The following is a 22,417-nucleotide window of genomic DNA, read 5'->3' as shown; positions in this document are numbered from 1 at the left end:
GAAAACTCCCTGAAATCTCCGCTCATCTGCTGAGGGAATAGGGCCTGTTGAAATAATATCAGTTCAGCAGGGTAATTCTCCGGCACATACGTACGTCCGAATGCTGTAAACCCAAAACAGAAATGTTTATATCTTGCGCTAATGAGTTTCATAGTAACTTCGTTTGACATTGAAGTAAAAACATCACTGCAGTGGTACTGCGCTGTTATATGACAGAGGCCTTGATAATCAGTTTACACTAAATCAATATACAATGTCACAGCAAAGTGAGGGTGATCCTGCATGAAACTGTGAAAATCCAACAAGTCTGTATTAGATTCCAGATAAGACTTAACCACAACAATGACGTCTGATTGCATAGAAGGAAAGTCTCTGCTCTTCTATCAAAAGCTGGGCCGCAGACTTTTTCCTAGCCAGTCCAACCCTTAGTGACAGTAGGTTGGGGTTTTTTGTGCCTGTTTTTGGCTGCAGAAAATGTATGAATGATAACCAGTCCACAAAGGTTTATATTCTGTACACTGCATTTGAAGTGTTTTAAGTGTAAAACAATCTCAACTCAAGGTCCACTTCCGTGTTTGTTCAGGCACTTCAGGTTATATCACTTTTAAGTCGACATGAATCGTTAAAGGAATATGTATGTTTCCATACACTGGGCAAACTAAACTTGCTGATGAGGGCCATGTGATACAATCAAAAGCTCCAGAATAAGTCGGTAAGGATCCTCCTATGTGGTAATGTCAATGTGTTTGTTAAAGCCTGTGAGTTGTTGCATGTATACTCTTCATTTGTGCGGAAATGTGCATGACTTCACAATATGCATCAGTAGGGCTGCACCGTATTGTCAGATTAACAGTCTAAAAAGCCAAATGGTGTTAATCTATACAGATATAAAACTGACAAAAGTAGCAAAACCTTAAATTTGAGAAGGGGCTATATGACAAGTGATTCAAACAACCATTTAATAAAAAAATATATATGGTGTTCCATTACAAACCATTTTAAAATCACCAGTAAAAGACAATTATATATATATATATATATAATCATATCATACTGCATTACTTTATAGCAATCATCTGATTTTAAGTAAATTCTCAAAGTGCAACTGAAGAATGAAACCACACATGAAATAATTTAAAAATTCATTTATTATTTCAGATTTTTTTCGCCTTTGTTATACAAAGATGTTAAATAACTTAAATACATTCTTACCAGTCATTTGTGATCTGTTTATACCTACAAGCTATACACATGAGGTAGAGGAAAATAATTTAGGGTTCCCATAAGACATGAATACGTGAACATGGACAAAGCTTTGCTGGTGTAGTATCATCACAAAGGGCAATACATGGTTGATGTGTTTTTTTCTTTGTTTTACAAGCGCAGCACAAATCCTAACAAAAAGTACATGTACATGTAAAGTGATCCAAAGGTGAGTACAAACTAGTCTACGCTGATGCAATCATGTGTTTATACTGCATCGTATTTCACAAAAATAGTCGATTATACAAACAGATCAAATCCTCTAAAAAGATATTGTCGATGATGACTGATTTTGTTTGAATACTCTCAAAAAAACGTGTCTTGATCGTGCGCATGAATAAAAGACAGCTGAAGGTGAGTCGATTCTAAATTTGTTAGGATTTGTTAGTGCTTAGATAACCGAGAATGATGCGATACGACATGAAATATGCTTAAAGTATACACTGCTTCTCGAAGCCTCCACCCCAAAAAAGGAACAAACACCCTAAAGAAAAACGAGTAAAAAATACAGGATATAAAATCAATTTAGACTTTGACGTTATTTACACTAAACACATGCTCATAATATATTTAAAAATAATTTATCTTTTAATTTTTTTTCTACAAAACAGAATTTTGTACATGATCCACTGACGACGAAACAGTGCAGAGTTTTGGATTTGAGAATATGGACGACTGCGACATCTAAAAACCAATTGGCTGCTGCATCATGCTCCTCTCTCGGGAGACATTTTTAGGTCTATGTACAATCTATAAACAAACAAAAAATGCACTCTGTGTGCATTTGGTATTCCTGTCACGCCTGATTTGAATCTGCTCAATGGTAGAGAACCTCAGCGTGTTTGGGCCAAGGAGTGTGTGTGTGTGTGTGGTGAACGCACACACACACACACACACACACACACGAAAGTTGTGGGAAGCTGGCATTTATGCTTCAGGTCTCCGCATAGCTATTATGGTTTCCGTGTTGCGTGCAAAGTTCTATGTATATGTTTTGACCAGTCTTTATTTGGCATGCCTCCTCATATCAAAATGCTAGGAATTCATCTCCTCCGGACAAATAAGCCATGCGAGGCTCTCTACCTAAAGCATGATGCTGCTGTCGAGGACGGCGCTTTCATTTCAAATCTTGTGATAATCATCTTTACAGACTAAAACCATCTGTTCAAAGGTAAGAGCCACTGTTAAGGATGGTTGGCAATGGTGCTGCATCGCCGATTACAATCTGTAACCATCTAGTGACAGCAGCTGTGTGCTGTTTCCACAAACGTCTCAGCCGAACATTCCTAATGCTACCAATTTCTGTTACAGTTGCTTGTGAGAGTTGAACATGTGCCTCACTTTTGTCTCTATACCACAGGAGAAGAAACCTTTAATATTTACTTTTTTTTTTTAAAGAAACAAAAATCTGAACTGCACTGCATCTATAAATACAGATCTTAAAATACTTTAAAGGGCTTTTGGGCTTCAGTGCGTGAATGGTGCTATAATACAAAGCTGGGTCCCTCACTCAGTAGTTAATTCACACCCATCTAAAACAAGTCATAACTTATAGTATATAACATAATGTTCCCAGAGGCTAAGTGCTGAGAATACAATGACATAATATTGTCTGCATTGTTTGTGTGTTCAGAGACCTTTCTCATAAAATTAAACCTTTGATTTCATTTTGTCTTAAAGCAATGGTTTGACATTTTAGATTGACAAGTACGCTTATTCACTTTCTTGCTGATAATTCGATGAGAAGATCAGTACGACTCTCATATATGTCAAATAAATATGAAACTACAGCAAGCAGCCAGTTAGCTTAGCCTAGCATAGAGACAGGAAACAAAATCGGCCTACCAGCATCCCTAAAGTTCACTGATTAGCATGTTATATTTTAGGTTTCCAGTCTTTATGATAAACAGATCTTTATGACTGTAGCCTTAAACATGAGAGTAGTATCAGTAATCTAACTCAAGGAAGTGAATAAGAGTATTTCCCAAAACATCAAACTGTTCCTTTTAAACCGTCACTGTAGTTGCATGGCAGGGTTCAGTATGCTGCATAGTGTCAACGATCTGAAAAAGCAAATCAACCCACGTATTATAACAATTTCACTGACGTCTGAATGAAGAGACCTGATTTGCAAAACCCCAATATTTGCATTTAGACATCAATTTGCCGAACATTACACAAATGTTAGTCTTATAAAATATGTTTACATTAGCTGTGAGACTTGCGTATTCATCTTCACTCGAGCAATTCTGCAGACACGTCAAGTTAGATTTCCGTCTCAGTTGCCCAATACTGTTTGGACTGACCGATGCAGCTCCCACTGTACATGTCTACACGTGTTGAATATGGCTCAATCACATCGTGGCAGCTGAAGAGGAAAGAAGGATGTGAAATGGTAGGGGGGCTACATTCCTCCAGTTCGCCACAGTTTTCTTTACAACTTCAAAAGTATTAAAACTTAACAAACATAAAAAGATTTAAGCTCTGCAGAGCTCAAAAAAAAAAATTGTCTGATGCGAGTCACACGTGGACCGTTTGCTGGTCATCACCTGCTGCGATGATGTTGGCCGTCATAAAAAGGCCACTGTCATCTCCACTTGTCTTTGCACTATTTCTCTCCTATTTAATCCAAATAGTTATAGTGGTTTAAGTTATTCCCTGAACACTGGTTCGCTCAAGGCCGAGAATAGCCTAAACTGACTGGTTTAGTTATTTTCTGTTAATGCATTTACTAACAGCTTCATATTATATTAATACCAAAAAAAAAAGATTTTCTTCTCCCTGTGAAGGAGTAGTCCCAAAGGATCTATAAATTATCCACAGCAAGACGCAAGTGTGCTGCTTTCCAAAGGGCCTTGTCAACATGAATCAAGAAGAAAAACGAGCGAGAGCACACAAACAACAAAACATTTGTGTGGTTAGTGGTTTGTTTTAACATAGTTAGATAAGTGGCTTGTATAATATCATGACAATATAACTGAATTTATTTATATACATATGCAAACACACAATGTGTGTGAGTGTAAATATGTGCGTGTAAAGTAAATCTTACACCCTGTCTTTTTTTTTTTTTTTTTTTAGCAGTCTCTGAATATGGTTTTCATTGCCATACAAGTCGTCATTCGAACCCCCCTCGCTATCTATCACGTGCTCACAAAAAAACACAAAGAATGACCAACACACACACACACACCATTCTTCTTTGACCCCAGAATCCAGTCTGATGGTGTTCCTGTCCATGTGTTTGATCCTCATTAGCTGGACGCTAATCTCAGATTTTTTTGTAAAAAGATGATATAGGATTTTTATTTTATGGGAAAATAAAAGCTTCTCAATTCAAGGCAAAGTTGTGATTTATAAAAAAGAAGCTTGAGATATTTTCCCAGTTGTCTGAGATGTTTTTTTTTTGATCTGCAAACCCCAGACACGGGGGGCCACAGGACCTCTGAAGCCCAACTCAAAGTGCTTATTGCTTCTCCATCGGCTCGCTCCTCTTTTGTTTGCAGAACACTGTTCCGACAGTGGAAGCAGAACCTTGTTTGGGAACAAAACAGCCACTCCCCTTCAACACCACCATCTTTCACTTGCTCCACTGATCGTAGGGGCCGACAGGTCGCCGGTTTACCCTTTGCAGGTGTAGACCTCCTCTCTCTGTGTGCACTGCTTGCATTCGACGTAGCAGCACCAGCGCACCTGGCACTGGCAGGGCCGGGTCACTTCCCTGCTTTGAGTGTTATGGCCTCGCCCGCAGCAGATAGCGTCGCAGTTCTTGTCCTTGTAGCACTTACGGGCCGCCGTGCCTGGCGAGTACTTGCTGGGTCTACAGAAACTGGGCGAGTCCTCGATGTGGAGCAAGTCCATAGTGCGAGGGATCTGATCGTTCAGGGCGGGCTGTTGCTGTTGCTGTTGCTGCTGCTGCTGCTGCTGCTGCTGCTGCTGTTGCTGTTGCTGCTGTTGCTGCTGTTGCTGTTGCTGCTGCTGCTGTTGCTGTTGCTGTTGCTGGCTCCGGCCCGTGGAGATCTCTCCCTCCCCCGTGGCCTCATTGGTGGAGCTGCCGACCTTAATGGAGGTCTCGTAGCGCTGCTTCAGCTGCTTGCCGATATCGTGGAAGGGCTGGAGCTGCCTCCAGCAGGTCTGGACGGTGCAGGAGCCGGAAACGCCGTGGCATTTGCAAGTGGTCTCCACTCCGGCCTTGATTACCTGGTTCAGAGACAATGAAATACTGTTAACTGCCACGTAATATTGAAGGAATGTGATGAAAGCTATGTCATTTAATGAGCCTTTGTTTAGTAAGCAGCATTTCAAAGAGCCAAATTACCCAAAATATGCTCACAATTAGACGCTGAGGGTGGAGAGCAGTGGTTTGAGAGGAATGTAAAAGACACCACAGCAAATTAGTAAATTCACTGGTCTCTTTGATACCACAATAAAAGGGAAAAAACAGAGGCTTCACATATTGCATGTGAACTATAATTAACATAATTGAGAAGGAGAACAATATTGCACTTTGTCTAAGTCTGTGAAAAGAAGAGCAAAAGCATATTAGCTGGTGGGAAGATTTTTTTATGATAACCACGGATGTCATTTTGATCAAACGACATAACTGTTATCACGATAAGTGAGGGAAAGATATTGCTAAGAACAGACTATCCTATTCAGACTTTGTAAATAAGAGACTTGTATGTAGATGCTGGGCGCTATTCCTCTCAATGCGTTTACTAAACCTAGAGTTGATGAACCCAATCTTCTCGTGTGGTAATTATGTCCTTTAATAAGTCATGCAAACAGTTGGAGGGAGAAAGAATAGTTAAGATGGTCTGTATATAAAATCGTAGAATTGCAAGTGAAACATGGAGATCATCAGCAAAAGTGACCACAAACACGTTATTTTATTGCTACTTGACCTTTTTGCAGTCAGCCAAAGTTTACTTCAGCGTCAACCACAAAGTAAAAGCAGTGTGTGTGCGAAAATCAATGACAATAACACATTGTCCTAGAGTTTGGATAGCAGCTACAGTTCTTTTCTCAGACTGTGAAAGAGATCGGGGAACAGGAAGCGCACATTCATCACACCAGCAGGTCAAGAAAATTTTGATAGGTCAGCTTTTAAATGTCGGGGGATGCAGAGGCTAGCACATTCCAGCTCCGTCCTCCGTGTGGGAATTCATCCCGAACAACTGCGGTTTACCTCACTACATGTGAAAAATCACACAAAAAAAAGAGCAAAAACAATGTTGTAAATCTTTTATCACAAATTAAATCTCCTGTGACATTGGACTGCGGAGAGCCAAGCTGAAAAGGAAGAGCCTGCATTGGTCTTTTGGGAGAGTTTTGTGTCTGCGAACATTTGGGAAGTGTGCTTCTGCTATAATTCATTTTGAAAGCAAGATGAAAATGGCTACAGAGTGAGAAAAGCCGAGTGAAGGAAACGTATTCCAGAAGTTTGCTTCGGCCTGACAGATTAAGACCATTCCCTCTTTTTATTTTACTATTAAAAACACTTCCAAGATGAAAAAACAATATTTGCTAACCACAAACAGTCATTGAATTGTGCCGGAGCACAAATGTGAGATGCTGCCTATCTAATCTGGGAGAGAAAACCAAATATTGACAAATGAGCACTTTTATATTTCCCCAAATGTACAGTGGCAATTATTTTAATCACTAGGTTTTTTTCCAGGTTTCTTGGAGATACATGATACTCTACACTATTTTTTTCAGTAATTTCAATCAAAATGCCCATGAATAACTCTATCAAAGTCCTTGTCTTGCGGCCGTATTTAATTCCACTTTGGTCATTCTAACCATATATTTGGACAGTGTGTTGTGTTTTGGACAGCAGTCATTTACCAGCGCTCTAATGTTTAAACTGCAGCAGTTCAAAGCAAAACCAAAGATATGGTCGAACAGTATATCCGGGATAAGGCGCAATGACTTGGCACTTCATGTTGCCGTTTGTCTATATAAATATACAGTATATATATATATTTGCACAGCACTCAGCCTGTATTATATTATCACAGTTTTCCCACCGTTTCACTGATTCAAGAGAGCAGCCAACATTTCTGTTTGAATACCGTCTGTGACTCCAAATGAACTCTGACCTCATTCATTCGTGATGAGTGTGTCCTGGTTGGCCTCATGGGTGTTACGAGTGACCCCTTTTCAGATTAAACAAAAAAATTGACCCATTGAGGATATTAAAATATCTATTAGAGCAGCTTTAAGTGAAAGTTATGTCCGAAATTTGTCATAACTGTTTTCACAGGCTGAGTAGTACTTCCCATTATTATTATCAAAATTACTTTGAGTAATATCAGTCAAGCACCCCATTAATAAACCATCGCCATCTTCTCACTCTTACCTTCATGCCCACGTTTGTGTTGTGCATGTCCACGCGTGCACGCAGGTCCTTGTTGGAGCGTTTGCCCAGGAAGTCCTTGACAAACTTGTTTGCGTATTTGAGGTTGTCTCCGCAGCCTCCCCACTGCCACGCCTTGCGGTTCTCCAGGTCCGGGGCCTCGTCACACGTGCAGCGCTCCATGCGTCCCGCACTGCAAGCCTTGGCCATCGCATGGGTCAGGCCGGCCGAGGAGATGGCATACAAGAAGGCTGTCTCTTTAAATCCTGGAAAAAGCACATTGAAAAGTGACAAATGAGAGGCGGGAAAATAGAGCAGGTTCAAAAGAGTTCTGTGCACTATCAATCTATCAAAGTGCTCATTTAAAGAACTGTTTTAGTTTTCATCAGTGTGCAATATCGGAGTGATTGGAAGCATTGTGATTGCCTCTCAACGGCTCAACTTTCTCTGCCCAGGTAGACATAGCTCAACTAGATAATGCTTGTTTGCCGCTATATTAATGATCTGGATGTCATATATTGCTTCTTTGAAACAAAAAAACAAACCTCTCTTTAGAATGTTGGCTCGGTGGCGCCCCTCTAAGGTGCAGTTCCACCTCTCAAAGCGGAATTGGTACTGGCATTCTAGGGCGCTCATGGTGATGGCCTCTCTCAGGGTCTCCGCCACGCCCGGGTCTCGTCTACACATCCTGCGCTGCTTCTTTTCCAGTTTCAGCCGGTCGCACAGCTTGTAGTGGGCCCTGCCCACGTTCTCCTCCGGTAGAGAGTTCAGTGGCAGGATAGACAACGGTTCATTACCTGTCAACCTAGACGGAAAGATCACAGACGCACTCAGGTCAGTTAAAAACACTGCACAGAGAGTGGATTCATCTTGATAAAAGGTTCCAATAAAGCGCAGGATGCTGACCTTCCTGGACAAACAATAAGTTGCAAAGATATACTACATAAACAGCACAGGAAGCACAGCTGGGGCATATAATGCTCAAAAGTTTGGTTAATGTTCAAATGAATTCAGCTGTTCAGTGGTTAATGTTCAGGGGAATTCAACATTTGCTGGAGATTGAGATCAACCTCCAGCACAGGCGTGTCTGTATATAGAGCGAATTCTCTGCAGAGGTGGAAGAGTTCTTTCTTTTCATAAGAAGTTCCCGACACCGCTTTGTCCCCGTTTTTAGACCTCACACGCTAATAAAGTCACAGCACCAGCAGCTCACTGCCTTCAGTATCGAGGATTTCAGATACCGTTCTAATTTGTAGAAGTAATAAAGAGCTCAACTGGTATGGGGACATGTTTTAAACAATGGCATGCAGTGGACTTGACAGTCATACCACATGTATGTGAAACAGTCGCCAGCGGAGGCTTGGTTTAATATTTATATCATATCCTGAGGGGGGGGGTTGTCACTCACAGCAGCGTTGTACATTTAAACATGATCACACAGCAGGATTTACACTCATTATAGAAGCCCTGTAACAAAAGTCCGGCATTCAGGACCTTAAAGCTGCGATCCATCTGAAATACAAGCAGAAGCTTCAGTTCTAAACACGGTATGGAGAACATGTGGTAGACTTGCACTCCTTTCGTCGGTTTATTTAAGGGAAGCGTATATAAAACACACAAAGCGAGGACTGCCACATAGCTGGCAAAACCGACGACCAGCGTTCTGAGGTTGTGATGGGGAGAGCAGAGCATTACTTTCATAAACACACACAGGGGACATGACTGTCAGCCTGTGACCATTTTGGTCACACCAACTGACAGGATTGGCACCGTGGTTGTTCATTATGTGGAATTTCTGGCCTCCTTTACACCCTTAAAGTGAAACTGAAGAATAACTGGATTTACAGAACTCACAAAAGCACAAGTCGTCTGGCCAACGTGCCTTCGGGGATGGACATGGGACATTTTTAAAGACACTTTTGTGCACCGATTGACACCTCGCCCAATGATGCACTAATAAAAAGCGGGACTCCAACTTCTTGCTTTCAAGTAGAAAGAAGTTGTACATTTTCTTTGTAAAAACTGACCCTAAACAAGGATTGAAGAACCAAGTTTTGCAAATGAATATCATAACCGATACAGTCCATAACATTTATCACAGCATTATTAAATCAGGAATAGTGACTTGTTGTCCATCCCTTCTTGCATGTAAAAAGTGTACATACAGCCAAACGAAATAAAAGAGGTCCAACTATAAGACTGTGAAGAGTAACCACAGCAAATGGGAAACACATTGTTGTTGGATTTAGCCAAGCAGCGTAAAATAAATGACTCTATAGTATTTTCGTAAAGGTGCAGAGCACCTGCTGGATGTCTGCACTGGTTTCGTCAATAGAGCAGAAGTGTTGATCGGTGATCTTCATTACTTACATTTTTGACTTCATTACTGTTTTTCAGAGAGGATTCTGTAACCACTCATATTCACTTCAGCCTCTAGCAGAAGGTCACAGGAGTTCTTCAACAAGACATTTGTTTTAATAGGTCCAATAACTGACTGAAATGTTTCCCCTCGAGTCTGAGTTTCATACCAATGGACCTAATAGTTCACACATGCGATATACGATATTGTCTTTACGATGCATTCACGTTTGGGTTGAAAATCCGAGCAGTCAAAATCTAAAAGGAGGCATCAGGATTTGCTTTCAGATTGGGTCAAATGGTTTCCCTTTTTACAAAGTGTGTTTGCCTTTCCTTAACTTGTCTGACAGCTATGGATTCTCAAATGGAAACCTGGCAAGCTGGGTCTTGACGGAGATTGCTCTCGCAACACACTCAGACAGTAAAGAAATGCATGGTTTGAGGTGTACAGAGCGAAGCATGCACAACGCAGGAGGACTGTCTCGCTGGGAATAACATCTTCCTCTTATTTGTCTCATGTTTTGTTCGAGCGCACTATGCTAACAATGCCAAGGAAACATATTCAAAGTGCCAAAACAAACAAATCCAGCTAACCCGGTATGTTACCTATGACTGACAACCGTTCCATTTCTATGGCAAGCAGTCAGGGAATGAAAGATCCCTGAAGTCCATTTGAAAAAAACAGTGGGGAATTAAAAATCATGTGAATTCAAGACATGTTTTATACTGACACCACACCAGGAAGCAGTTTACATGCCTGTAACTTAAAAGATAAGCAAATACGCATTGGAATTTGTACAATATATAGATATGGCTTAGCAAAGAGCTCCAACCGACAAATGTTGGTCTGAATTTACTCAATATCAATAACATGACGTGCACATTCCTCGGTAAGGCACGCATAGTAACCTGTATCAGCGTCAGATCTTTCCAAAGGGCCACATGTCTGCCAAAACAAGACACCATTAGAGTGACAGGCCTCAACTGTCTGTGTGACGTCTGGCTGTCTGAGACAAAAAGATGGTGTGAGCGGAGCTGGAGGGAGGCCAAAGATGACACGACACTGATCTCAACGCTACTGTCTCTGCGGCTTTTTTTTTTTTTTTTTTTTACACAAAGGCATATTTCTAGCTAGTTACAAAGACAGCCGGGAGGCAAAGTGTGGAGGGGAGAAACACTTTACGCCTCCAGAGGAGAAGCTACTGGCCGGGGCTCGCTCTTGTGTGCGTTTCCACTCTGTAGCAGAACAGAAAATAGTCAAATAGTATCACAGATGTCTGTCCATCATCTTTTACTGGATGCACTTTTTTTGATATTTGAAGAATGAACTCATTCAACTTACTTAGAGGAAAAGAGAATTGGAAAACAGCTCAGTGGCTAAATCAGAAGAATTCATTACAAATCTGTAAAACACTTTTAGGAAGAAAAATTGTAAAAAACAAAACCACAGGTCATCTCAACTCAGTTATTCTATAACATATTGAAAAACCACTTCCAAATGATGCACCATTAAGGGTTTATAAATTGTAACCAATGGCATTATTAAGGGATGATAATAATCTACTAAAGCTGTATAGATCCGTTATAAGACGTTGGTAACAACTTTTTTTAGTTGTCAAACAACAAGCAAAAGACTTCTTTGGATCTGGACCAAATCCATTCATCAACAATTCATTAATAAACATTTTAGGGCTGCCTCACATGATTTCATTCATCGATGAATCTGCAGATCTTTTTTTTGTTTCATTAATAGATTAATCGTTTGCTTTATCAAATGTCAGAAAACAGTATTCATTTTCTGTTGATTGACTATTCAATTAATCAGAACCTTTTCAGCTGAACATGTATAACATAAATACAAAATCACAACCCAAAATTAGTTTATCTAATAACTGATCTATAAAGCACTAATGAATGATCTATTACCATTAATAAAGCTTAAGATTACAACTTCTAAAAGCTATATAAAGGGTTGCCTTAGAAGGTAGGGACGAATGCAGAATACGGTTGCTTATCACGACATATTTAAAGAGTAAGTGAAGCTCAGGGACCCGCACAGTATCTCCGCAACATTGCATATGAAAGTAAGAACATGTAACTGTGTTTTCACATCATGGACCATTTTCTGTAGGTGTTTTTGTTTGAGGTGTTGGCACAGCAACACCAATTACACGTGGAATACAACACCAACGTATAAAAGTCATTATTATCCAACGTGAGGTGGGATTCTTGCTGATGTTTGCTCAGCTTTGCTTTTTCCATTCACACACTTGCCTCTACACACTGCTCGCAGACATCACTGACCAACTCTCATAATGCTCCTCCTCCACTGTCTTTCACTTGGTAACACCGGAGTTTGTTTAGTCCTTTCTCTCTACCTGTCCGCACCTCCCATCGCCCGTGACATATACTTTATATGCATTTTTCAATGCAGCGGGTTAAGTGAAAGCGGCTCGTTTCACACCACAGAGTCGATCCCTCGAGGAAATCATTGACTAGCACTAAACTTCGCCATCGTCACTCCCTCTCTGGCTTTACATTACAGGCCTGGAAGTGACCCTCAGCTGGTAATTCAGCTCATTCTTCACTGGTTTGGTCTGTAAATAGTTAAGGAGGTGTAATAATACCTAAACTCTTAGATAGTGGCAAACGTATTTTTTCTCTTACCTTAACTTTCTTGGCCAAATTGATTTGCTTGCTCTGTGTGTAGGCTACAAACACACATAGCTTTCTAACTGCTGGTTATTCAAATACTCCATATGTAAACGAAGGCGGCTAAGTCCATGTGGTACAGATTAAACTCAGTATAGATTAAACTCAAAACAGCAAACTTTACAAATATCAGATGCTAAAACAATTTGAACAATCAAACCATCACTGGTTACAGCTTTTAAAGATGTGAACCGTTGCTGCTCTGTTTTATATCATTGTAAAGTCAGCATCTTTGGGCTTTGGACTCTCGTTCAGACAAGTTTTTCCCTATTTTATGAAGATCTCCCAACCTAAAAAGTAAATGAGTTAATTAGTCATAAACGAGATAATATATCAGCCAAATTTTAGCTTACCACAGGTACATTATCACAAGAAAACAAAAGAAACTGAAGTACCGAAATGTCTGAGGTCACCATTACCTCTGTTGTCCAACAGAGTGTACCGAGTTTATTATTCAAATGTAAAATTAAAAAAAAAAGATGGAATCCTTTGCAAAGCTGTTTTAAAAATGGTTATTGGCCAATATATCATAGCTTTTTTCTTTTTAATTTCAACTCATAAGTTCAGTATCGGTCGGGCTGTGGTTGCTGTCCTGTTTAGATCAGAGATTTGTGTAACTTCTGCAGACATTCACGTTTTGTAATACCAATACTTACAATAATGTCAAGATCAATAGATTTAAAAAAAGATAGGCTCTCGTTGGTGCTTCAACTGCTGAAAATACCACATGTTACCAAAGCAAACGTTTTTCTGGTACAGTATTGTTTTTCAAATTTGGAGATAAGCTATTGTTTGTTTATCATCTTCCCTCCTCAAATAGTTGCTGGTTATGTTTGGTTACCATATAACGTTACACGTGTGTGCATGCATACAGGCACTTACTACCTTAAGTCAACACCGACAAGAGTCAGTCGTGGCTGAACGCGCCCAGGCAGAAAAAGCACAAAAGCCACAGCTTCTCCATCAGCCTGGACTTGCAGGTTGTGTGGTCTGGTGTCTCCTAGATCACAGCTTACCCCCCTCCTCCTCCGTCTTCCCTTTTTCCGAACTTCCCCTATTCCCACTGGTCAATTACTCTAAACGAATGCCAATCATTCCGTCCAGCTGTTGGCTCAAAACAAAGCCTCCTGTAGACAAAACCACCGCTGTCTCAGAACGTAACCTACACAAGACAATGACGGACATGAACATGTGTCCTGGAACAGTTCAGCTGTCATGAAGACAAACTCACCATGCTCACCTGATAGCAATGTGTACGTTTTTTTCTTAGAAATCAAACATTGACTTTCTGTAGGAATTTAAACTCGCCAGTGCTGATCTCCTTTTCTCTCGTTCACTTTTTCCTCCATGCCTTCAGTGTTTAAAATGCTCCTTTTGGGGGGGGGGGGGGAGGGAAGTGTGTTCTTTTCTCAGAAATGTTGGATGAACTTCAGACCACCCTGCCCAAGTCCCATCTGGTGTATCACGCCAGGCCATGCCAGAGGTTGTAGGAATGCGAGTTTGTGTGGTGTTTTCCCTCTGGCCCACTCTAACTATAGCTGACAGTGTGCTCCACAGCTTGAACGTGAATAATTGAAGAAACCATGAATCAGTGTCGAATGACTCTCTGGTACAGGGAGTCTCCAGGCTATTGTCCGCCTCAAAAACGTTTATAAGAGACGAAATCCTGCATTGAACTCCGATATAGTGACACTGTTCTTTTCCCCGAGTCATTAAAGCCAGAAATAGGGGAAAGAGTAAACGATTACGTATGAAGCTAAGATAAGATTAGTCACTGGTTGAAAGCACTGGGTATTGTGACTACTCCTAACAAGCTGTGGCTGACACAGTACAGTAACATGACAAAACGACTTTGAAAGCAAAGTGGTACTGGCCAGGGACTTAGCAAGTCATTGTTAGTTGAGTAATGAGCCTTTCTGCATTGTGGGGATGTCATGCGACGTCTACCAGCACCACCATTTCCAATGTGAGAGGGGAAAGCCCGCTATCTTGTATGACTTAACAGGATATGATCAATGTTATATCATCTGATGTCCCTTCTGGTCATTTGCAACCAACATAGGCTGCATCAGGCTACTCCCACTAATTGGCTGATTGGGTCGAGTTCATGTGCATGTACCCTTTTGATATTTTAAATGTGAATGACACGATGCATGAGGCATATTTTCTTTTAAGTCAATGTATTCTCACTCAGCTTTTCCCGCATAAAAATATTCTTTCTTTCAATTCGTAAAAAAAAAAAAAAGGGGGGAAAGCCACTGTTCAGCACTAATTTTTTAATCCGTGAATGCGAGCACTAGTAGCTGAGAAGTAGGACTACAGGACCTGGGTTTGGGAATGGGAGTGTGGGGCATGGTAAGAGGTTTAACTGCTATGTGAGAACTCAAGGCTTCTAAGGTCAGCAGCTCAGTTATAGTCACTGTGTGACTGGCACAGATTGGGCATGCAGCAGTGTCCGCATGACTCCCCTGTTCTAGCCTACACCATGGCACAGAGCAGCCCTGTACCAGCGCACCGACGCACCAAACACGTTCAGGCACACATACTGTTCTCGGCTCTCACTGAGTCGCACATGCAGACACAAGACCCAGACTATGGTAATTTGGTGAGTGAGCAAAACCGACGAAAAGTGTGCAGAGACTGGAGGTCTCAGGTTTGTTCATTCCTGTTACACTGGGCAAAAGCACTCCTGTGAACAAACCAAGCGTCAAACCGCAAAATTCAAAACAAAACAATCACTCATGCCTCAGTAACTACAAGTGGCTAAGTTCATTCACGGTTATTTACTCTTATTACTGAAAGATACGTTTTTTTTCCTGAAAGTCCTGCAGAACCCAGATGCAAAAAAGATTTATTTTTTTTAATCTGCAAAATTGAAGCTTGTGTACTGACAGTCATTTCGAAGTTAAAGACGGAAAGTGTTGGCCTCTCTTGGCCAATATTCCCCAGTAGCAGAGTTTGTGTGCATGTACACACAGCTCATTTATCGCCTGGAGGGAAAAAGTTTGACTCTTGACATTTGACTGATGATTAAAGCAGCAGCAACCAGTTGAAAGTCATGCAAATGGGACCATTCTCAATGAGAAACAAAAGTACTTCAAGGTTAATCGCAGCGTAGATCATCTGCCATGCCTAGGCCCATTCATGTCAGTGTACTTCTGACTGTGTCCATTCTCAAACTAATACTCAGGCTTTATGGATAAATATGCCTTTTGAGGCAAACCTTAGTCTATATAATAACACCCATTTGGCAAACACACACACACACGTTTGAGTGAAGTATCTCGGTGCATGTCAGGTCAGGCTTCTATAGGATTGTGTTTACGCAAGATGAACGTCCTGATTAAGTGCAGTAAAAGTCTAACCCTGCAGTTTCTGAGGTACGGTCAACTTCCTTTCATCCTTTATGAAATTATTCATCTTCGCAGGTGCATGAGATTCAAAACCAGGATGTTATTTCGGCTGCTGCGGAAAGCCACGTTTTAAACTGACAACACTGACTAAAAACAACAGAGTTAGACATGAGAAACGCACAGTTATTCTCTAGAAGGCCAAAGCCTTAAGTGAGGGTTTGTCAATCTGCTAATCTTGGTACACATGTGAAGTGCCATGTCTCTTATATCCCCACAAACCAGGCAGCGAAAACGCCTGTGGTCAAGGATGGAAAACACAGGACATAGCGGTCGCACTAACTAGCATCATCTCATCAATGTCTGACCACTAAAAGTATCTTGAGCCTATATTCGTTTTCCTGTTTTGCAAATTGCCCATGTCTCCAGCTCCATCTGCAAAGATCATCATGCATTACCAACAAGAGTTTCCTTCAACAAGAGTTTCCTTCCCATATCTTCTGACTATACCCACCAATGAAGTGCACAGCTGACTGGTGGGACAGTCCTTTTAAAATCGAATATGTCTTGGCTGCGGTCTGCTCGGCATGCTGATGACACCAGAACTGAACGTTTTTAAGATGTGAAAGCCAAACACATTTCAAAAGCCTTACCAAACCATGTAATCTTCAAAGATATTCATGGGAACCATGTTATTATACAGTAGGAGCCCCATAACAACCCACTACAAATACCACTGAAACCTATTAAGGTGTGTACCACTCTGTAATTCTTGATAATTCAACCTGTTAAACAAACAGTAACGCTGTGCATTACTTAGTTTAGAGAAGACATCATATTCTGTGCAAAGGGGATTTTTTGCTCTGTAAACTGAAGTTGAAAGAAACTTCGAACGTGTCATGCAGGTCGACCACAACTAAGCATACGTAGAAGTATTTTTGTTTCCTGAATATTTTTTTTTTTTTTTTTTTTTTACACAGACTTGGCTGCCTTTGCATTTGATGTTTTCATATTTCATTTCCCACTCTCCTACTGTTACTCAAAAAAGGTTACAAAGTGCTGATTGAGGATTATCCTGCGCTCTCGGAAGGCGCTGCACCACCCTGTGGCATCCACAGGCGTAGCAGGCCTTTCCACGGGAACGTTGTAGAGCAGAGCACCCAAAGCTAAGCATGGCTTAGCTCAAATCCTGATGTATCAAACAGAAATATAAAGAAAACAAAGCTCTCTCTTTTCAGAGGCCATGCGGTCCGTTATCTAAGCCTCCAGGTTTGCGTGATCTCACCACGCTGCACGGTCACAGCGTCAATGCTGAGAGAATCCTATCTTCTTGGCTCACAGTAAAGTGATACCCTTTGAGGTGTGGCTATAGCCACAGGATATCCTATGAAGTTGGGAAACACCTCTATCAACGGTGCTCCCCACCCTGCTGCACGTCAGGGCTAATCAGTCCTTAAGGCCTGGTAATGAGACGCCCGCCACCACTGTCTGCCAGGCATCACCAGCCTGAGCCCACACTAACTGCGCTGCTCCTAATGAGTGGTAATCACCCACCAGCTCCCCACAAACCACTGCAGGGATGCCGGCACGCACATGAGGCAGGCGACCCAGAAGACGGGAAGGGAGACAGACGAGGGAACCAAAGGAAATGTTTACAAGGAGCCGCTTAAAAAACAACTTGTAATATTTCTGTCCGGTGCTAAAGAAATGAGTCTACTTTAAACTTTAAAACACTGCTGTTCGACACACACCAGGAACTAATTCAGCACAGTGATAAAACCTTTTACAGCTGCAAACTGAAAAATCCTTCCTCCTCAGTAAATTTACACACATCCCATTTGTTATCCTGTTGTTTTGGGCATTCTGCCTCACTTAATGGAGCGCTGAAAACAATACTTCCATCTGAAAGGGCATCAGGAACAAACTGACGATAGATTCTTTGAGGATGATTAAAAAGCAAGTAATAGCAACCACTATATTTGCTTCTTCCGGATGCTGCGGTGCCTCTGTGATTGGTAAATCCCAGCAGCATTACTGTGGGCAGCCTTCCTGTATATGTCGCACATGAACTAAATATAAACAAACTCTTGACTCAGTGTTGGGACTCGCATTCAGCAAAGTTTACAAGACTACAGAATGACATGCCTTTCACCAAAACTCAAATTGAAACCGACAGTCGTCTCGGGGAGCCCTCGGAGCCCCGACAGGGTCAACTGGGCAAACACTTCCCTCTCCGACAGTTTACAAAACATTCTCATCAAGGTGCTGTAACCTATTAAGTCAAGTAGCGAAAGCTCGGCAAATGCTACCGATTCAAATTCTAATGATAACGGATTTAGCAGAACCAGCACCTGCCACAACAGGCTGGGGGGAAGAAAATGAGTGCTCACATTCTTGTGGCAAAGGATGACAATTTAAGCGAGTGCTTGACTACGCCAGGAATCCCACCCCACCCTCAGCCACGCAGACTATGAGCAGGAGAGATTGTGTTTATGTTACACTTACGATCCACCGCACTCTGGAAATTGGGTATGCAACATTGACCCTCTATTTTGAGTAAATCAGTACTCAAGAGGCCCGAGGATGCCTCGTGCTCATGGAATATATATTTGAACAGGTTTGCGCGAGTGTAGCCCACAGTTGAAGCCGAGCAGGACTGTGCCGGAGTGTCACCGGTGTCGAGTTTCTGAGAAGTTGGCCGCGGGGCAGTCACATTTTGTATCAGTGTCACCTGTGCAGGCTCTTTCACTATGTTTCATGTTCCTCAGCTGCAGGGCTAAATCATTCACTGACACTCATTCATATTCCATCCTCACCGGGCCGCGGAATAATAAGTCTGGAGTATCGCAATACCACATGTCTCGCTGCGCTACACAGGCCACAGATAGAGAACAGACTGACAGAGGGAATTGAAAACAAGTGCTAACTGAATGAGTAAATATGCATTACCATTAGGACCATTAAGGCCGATGTGAGTGCCAATTTGGCACGTCAACCTTAATACATGCTGCCTGCCAAGGGCGACACTGCTACAGGGTGGGAGACAGAAACAGAGAGCAGGGTTACATTTGTCCTTCCAGTGCAACTTTGGAACTGAAACCAAAGACAGAGACAGAGAATGTACTCGATGTGTGCATGTGCATTACAGATGATGACGTTTTACTGAGAAGGGCTGAGATATTTCCATCATACAGAGCTATTACAGGTGCCGTGCAGCATGTTTACATCACTCAGATGAGAACACTTCGGTGCAACACCCAAGACGACAACATTTACCCAGACGTGAAAATCTGTGTTAATCACAACAATCAAGTTAATTCAGACAGTTTGACATCTACAAAATGATTCAGGACTCCCAAAATTGCTTATCCTTTTATATTTTGTAAGATTTTATACCACCATACCTCATCAAGGAAAAGGTAGATCCCACTTCAACAGGTCAACAAGTCTAACACACGAGTCTAACAGAAGACACTTCCTGTCCTCTCTTGCAGATTCACCACCACAGTTCTCAGATCAACTAACACTCCTGGATCCCGCACAACACCCATACCATAGCCATAAATTTGACTCTGCTGGAAAGGTTTTAAGTGTCATCACTTCACAGCCTATACCGCCTTTTGTCTCTATGCAACGTCTGCACTCTTAGCAGCCCAGGGGAGTACTAACGGCACCCATCAACACCCATATTTGTAGATACAGAAAAGCACCAAGATCGTGCTTCTGTATACTATGACATACCACCTTGGTACATTTTGTTCTGACAGTTTCCAAATCAGTCAGTTGTCACTGGGGGGGCTTTTTAGGATTAAAAAAACCTCTTCAGTTCCAGGTGAAACATGGCTGCCCTTCCACCTGACCTCATTTGAACGACCTTGGCCTCCCTGCTGGGTAAATGTTCTTCTGTAACTGAGACAGAAGAAAAAACTAAAAGTGCAGGTCATGCAAGTAGGCAAACTAGAGTTCAGTGCATTAGTAGGCACTCTAAAGTGGAGGTCGTAGTGGGCTACACCTAAAATCCAAGGCGTTCCCTGGGAATGCCTTACTTTGAAATGTACACCGTTGTGCTCTTTTTTTAAATTAAACATCATTGTGTACATGACATGATTCCTGAAACGCTCAATTTTTCTGATTAATTTCCCAACACGTGTTCCAAGTGTGTTTCAAAGTTGATTGAGGCAGCAGAAAATAGAAAGAAAAAAAAAAAAAAACTGCTCGAGTTGTGTGATGTTTATGCTGGATGGGGGAATTTTCTGTGCAAGCTGAGCAGACGTTTCGGCCACCAGATTGCTTTATTGTTACCAGCTGTGGAGTCTGAGGCATATACACTCACCTTTCGCTCCGCGGCTGTTTTCAGAGTCGACCAAGAATATGATTTTACAAGGGTTTCAGCAAAATAATCACTCGACCGCTACCTGCCATTCAAACGTGCCCAGGGGTTACTTTACAGCGGGCGCAGGCTCAATTGTCAGGGAAAGAATGGGGTGAACGCTCCCCGGCCAACATTACTCCGCGGCTGCGTATAACGACCTATAATAGATGCTGTGTTTATGGGCTTGCTAAGATACTCGCTGACCGTGCTTGTCACACTTTCTTTCTTTTTGTTTTTTTGTCAGCAGCTTCAGCGAGGCCAAATCATGTGCAGACAACCTGCCGCAGCCACCAGCTGCGAGGCCGCTGAGCGCTGCGCAACGTACCGCCGCCAAATGACACCTCACTGACCCGCAGATATCAGTGCAATCAAAACAACTCGTACAACGAATCCAAGTAGAATTAGATTACTTTTGTTGAAGTCTCGCGAAATAAACTTGTGTTAAAGAAAAGTTTTCAGTGAGTTCGAAGGAGAGAAAAAAAAAGTTGCTACCTGATTTGTAATTCAGGAACCAATCAAATCAATGAAAGCAGCATCATGGACAAATCTGTTCTTACCCGAAATATGCTGCGGTTGGTCCAGGCAAGTTGAGAAGATACACTATAACTGTGAACGTTAACCATCCCAGGAGTAGGTGTCCATCCAGCATTTTGCTGCGGCTCCAGGGCAGATCATTTCGTTTCTCCTGAGTAGCTGTGTAAAATCCCTTGTTGAAAGTTCAACACTTCTTATACAGAGAGGAGCTGCGCTGCGCTCCTCCCATCAGCAGAGAGAGAGGGAGAGAGAGGGAGAGAGAGAGAGAGAATAATATGGCAATGCATACAGAGAGCCGAGTTGATTCACAATTCTCTCTCAGGTCTGAGACAGATAAATCTGTCTCAGTTGTCTTCATTTATACGATTGGAATGACAGTTTCTCCTCTGTGGGCGTTTTAAGCACCATACCGTCAGTGTTTGTGCAGACTGAGGTCACTCTGAGCTGGCCTGTATATGATCAAATACTTGTTTACCACCACTCAGTGACAGTTTATTTCCAGAATGGCAAACCCTGAATTTGTATAATCCAGCAGAAGCAGGATGCAATGTATACTAGCACATGTACTGAACTGTATCAAAGTGACGTCCCTGTTGGCTAAAAAATGTAAAATTTTAAAATGATTAATTTTTGTGCAGCAGTGGAAAGTATGTTTACTCCACTATAGTGATTAAGTAGCCTTCTCCCTGTACGAGGAGTTTTGACATGGGCTGTATGTCAAAACAAGCTCAGCATAAGGGCAGCATCTCCTGAAGAAGAGCGTGTGATACGATTGAAAGCTCCGGAGCAAATACTGGAGCAATTTTTAACACAAGAGGACCTTGTGTTAAAGTAGTTTTGTCAGCTGTTTCCATCGTCAAAAATGAACTTTCAATCTGAAGTTTTGAAATATTTAGTAGGTTTTTGAGTTGCACATTATGCATTACGCTTGGAAATATCGTATGCTACTTTTTACTCCATCTGACAGCTGGAATTATTTTGCAGACACAGAAAACATATGATGCGCAAGTGAAATATGATGCATTCTTTTATCCATTAAACTGTCCAGCAGTTTTAAAAAGTTAAAATTGACCCCACCTGAACCAACTACAACCGTAGACTAAACATTTTATTCGGTGGCCATTTTGCTTGGTAACAAGTGGTTTTACTTTCGATACTTAAAGATGTTAAATTCTAATTCAGACCATTAATGTAGCACACAAAAAACAACTATTTGCTAATGTGGAGTTATATCTACCGGTGCAGAGAATCTCCACAGGTGTGTGTGTGTGCAGTAACCTGAGCTTCTCTGTGCTTTGTTTACGTGTAGGCGGTCTGGCTGAGGGTGCATGTTAGTGCATGTGAGTCCCTGTGTCTGTACCGCACTGGCTAGCTAATCGCCACCACTTTGGACCTCTCTACCGCTGATAACGCTGCCCCGACCCACGGTGTCGTCACCGAAGCATACAGCGCCCCCACCCTCCAGTT

At 41.8% G+C, this 22,417-nt stretch overlaps 1 protein-coding gene across 1 annotated transcript; it reads right to left on the bottom strand.

Moving 5' to 3' along the window:
- Nucleotides 1-4,884: 4,884 nt before the first annotated feature.
- On the bottom strand, nucleotides 4,885-21,065 carry wnt9a (wingless-type MMTV integration site family, member 9A). The gene is made up of 5 exons (XM_076098546.1): nucleotides 20,974-21,065; nucleotides 8,170-8,429; nucleotides 7,628-7,890; nucleotides 5,253-5,463; nucleotides 4,885-5,150 (listed from the first exon to the last, which is right to left on the bottom strand). Exons 1-5 carry the CDS (start codon nucleotides 21,063-21,065, stop codon nucleotides 4,885-4,887), a joined length of 1,092 nt encoding a protein of 363 aa, XP_075954661.1.
- Between the last annotated feature and the right edge of the window lie 1,352 nt (nucleotides 21,066-22,417).

The sequence above is a fragment of the Anarhichas minor genome, unplaced genomic scaffold (assembly GCF_050575085.1).
Source record: "Anarhichas minor isolate MPS153535 unplaced genomic scaffold, ASM5057508v1 ptg000024l, whole genome shotgun sequence".
NCBI lineage: Eukaryota > Metazoa > Chordata > Actinopteri > Perciformes > Anarhichadidae > Anarhichas > Anarhichas minor.
The sequence above is the reverse complement of the archived record's forward strand: the minus strand, read 5'-3'. Positions and strand labels throughout refer to the sequence as shown.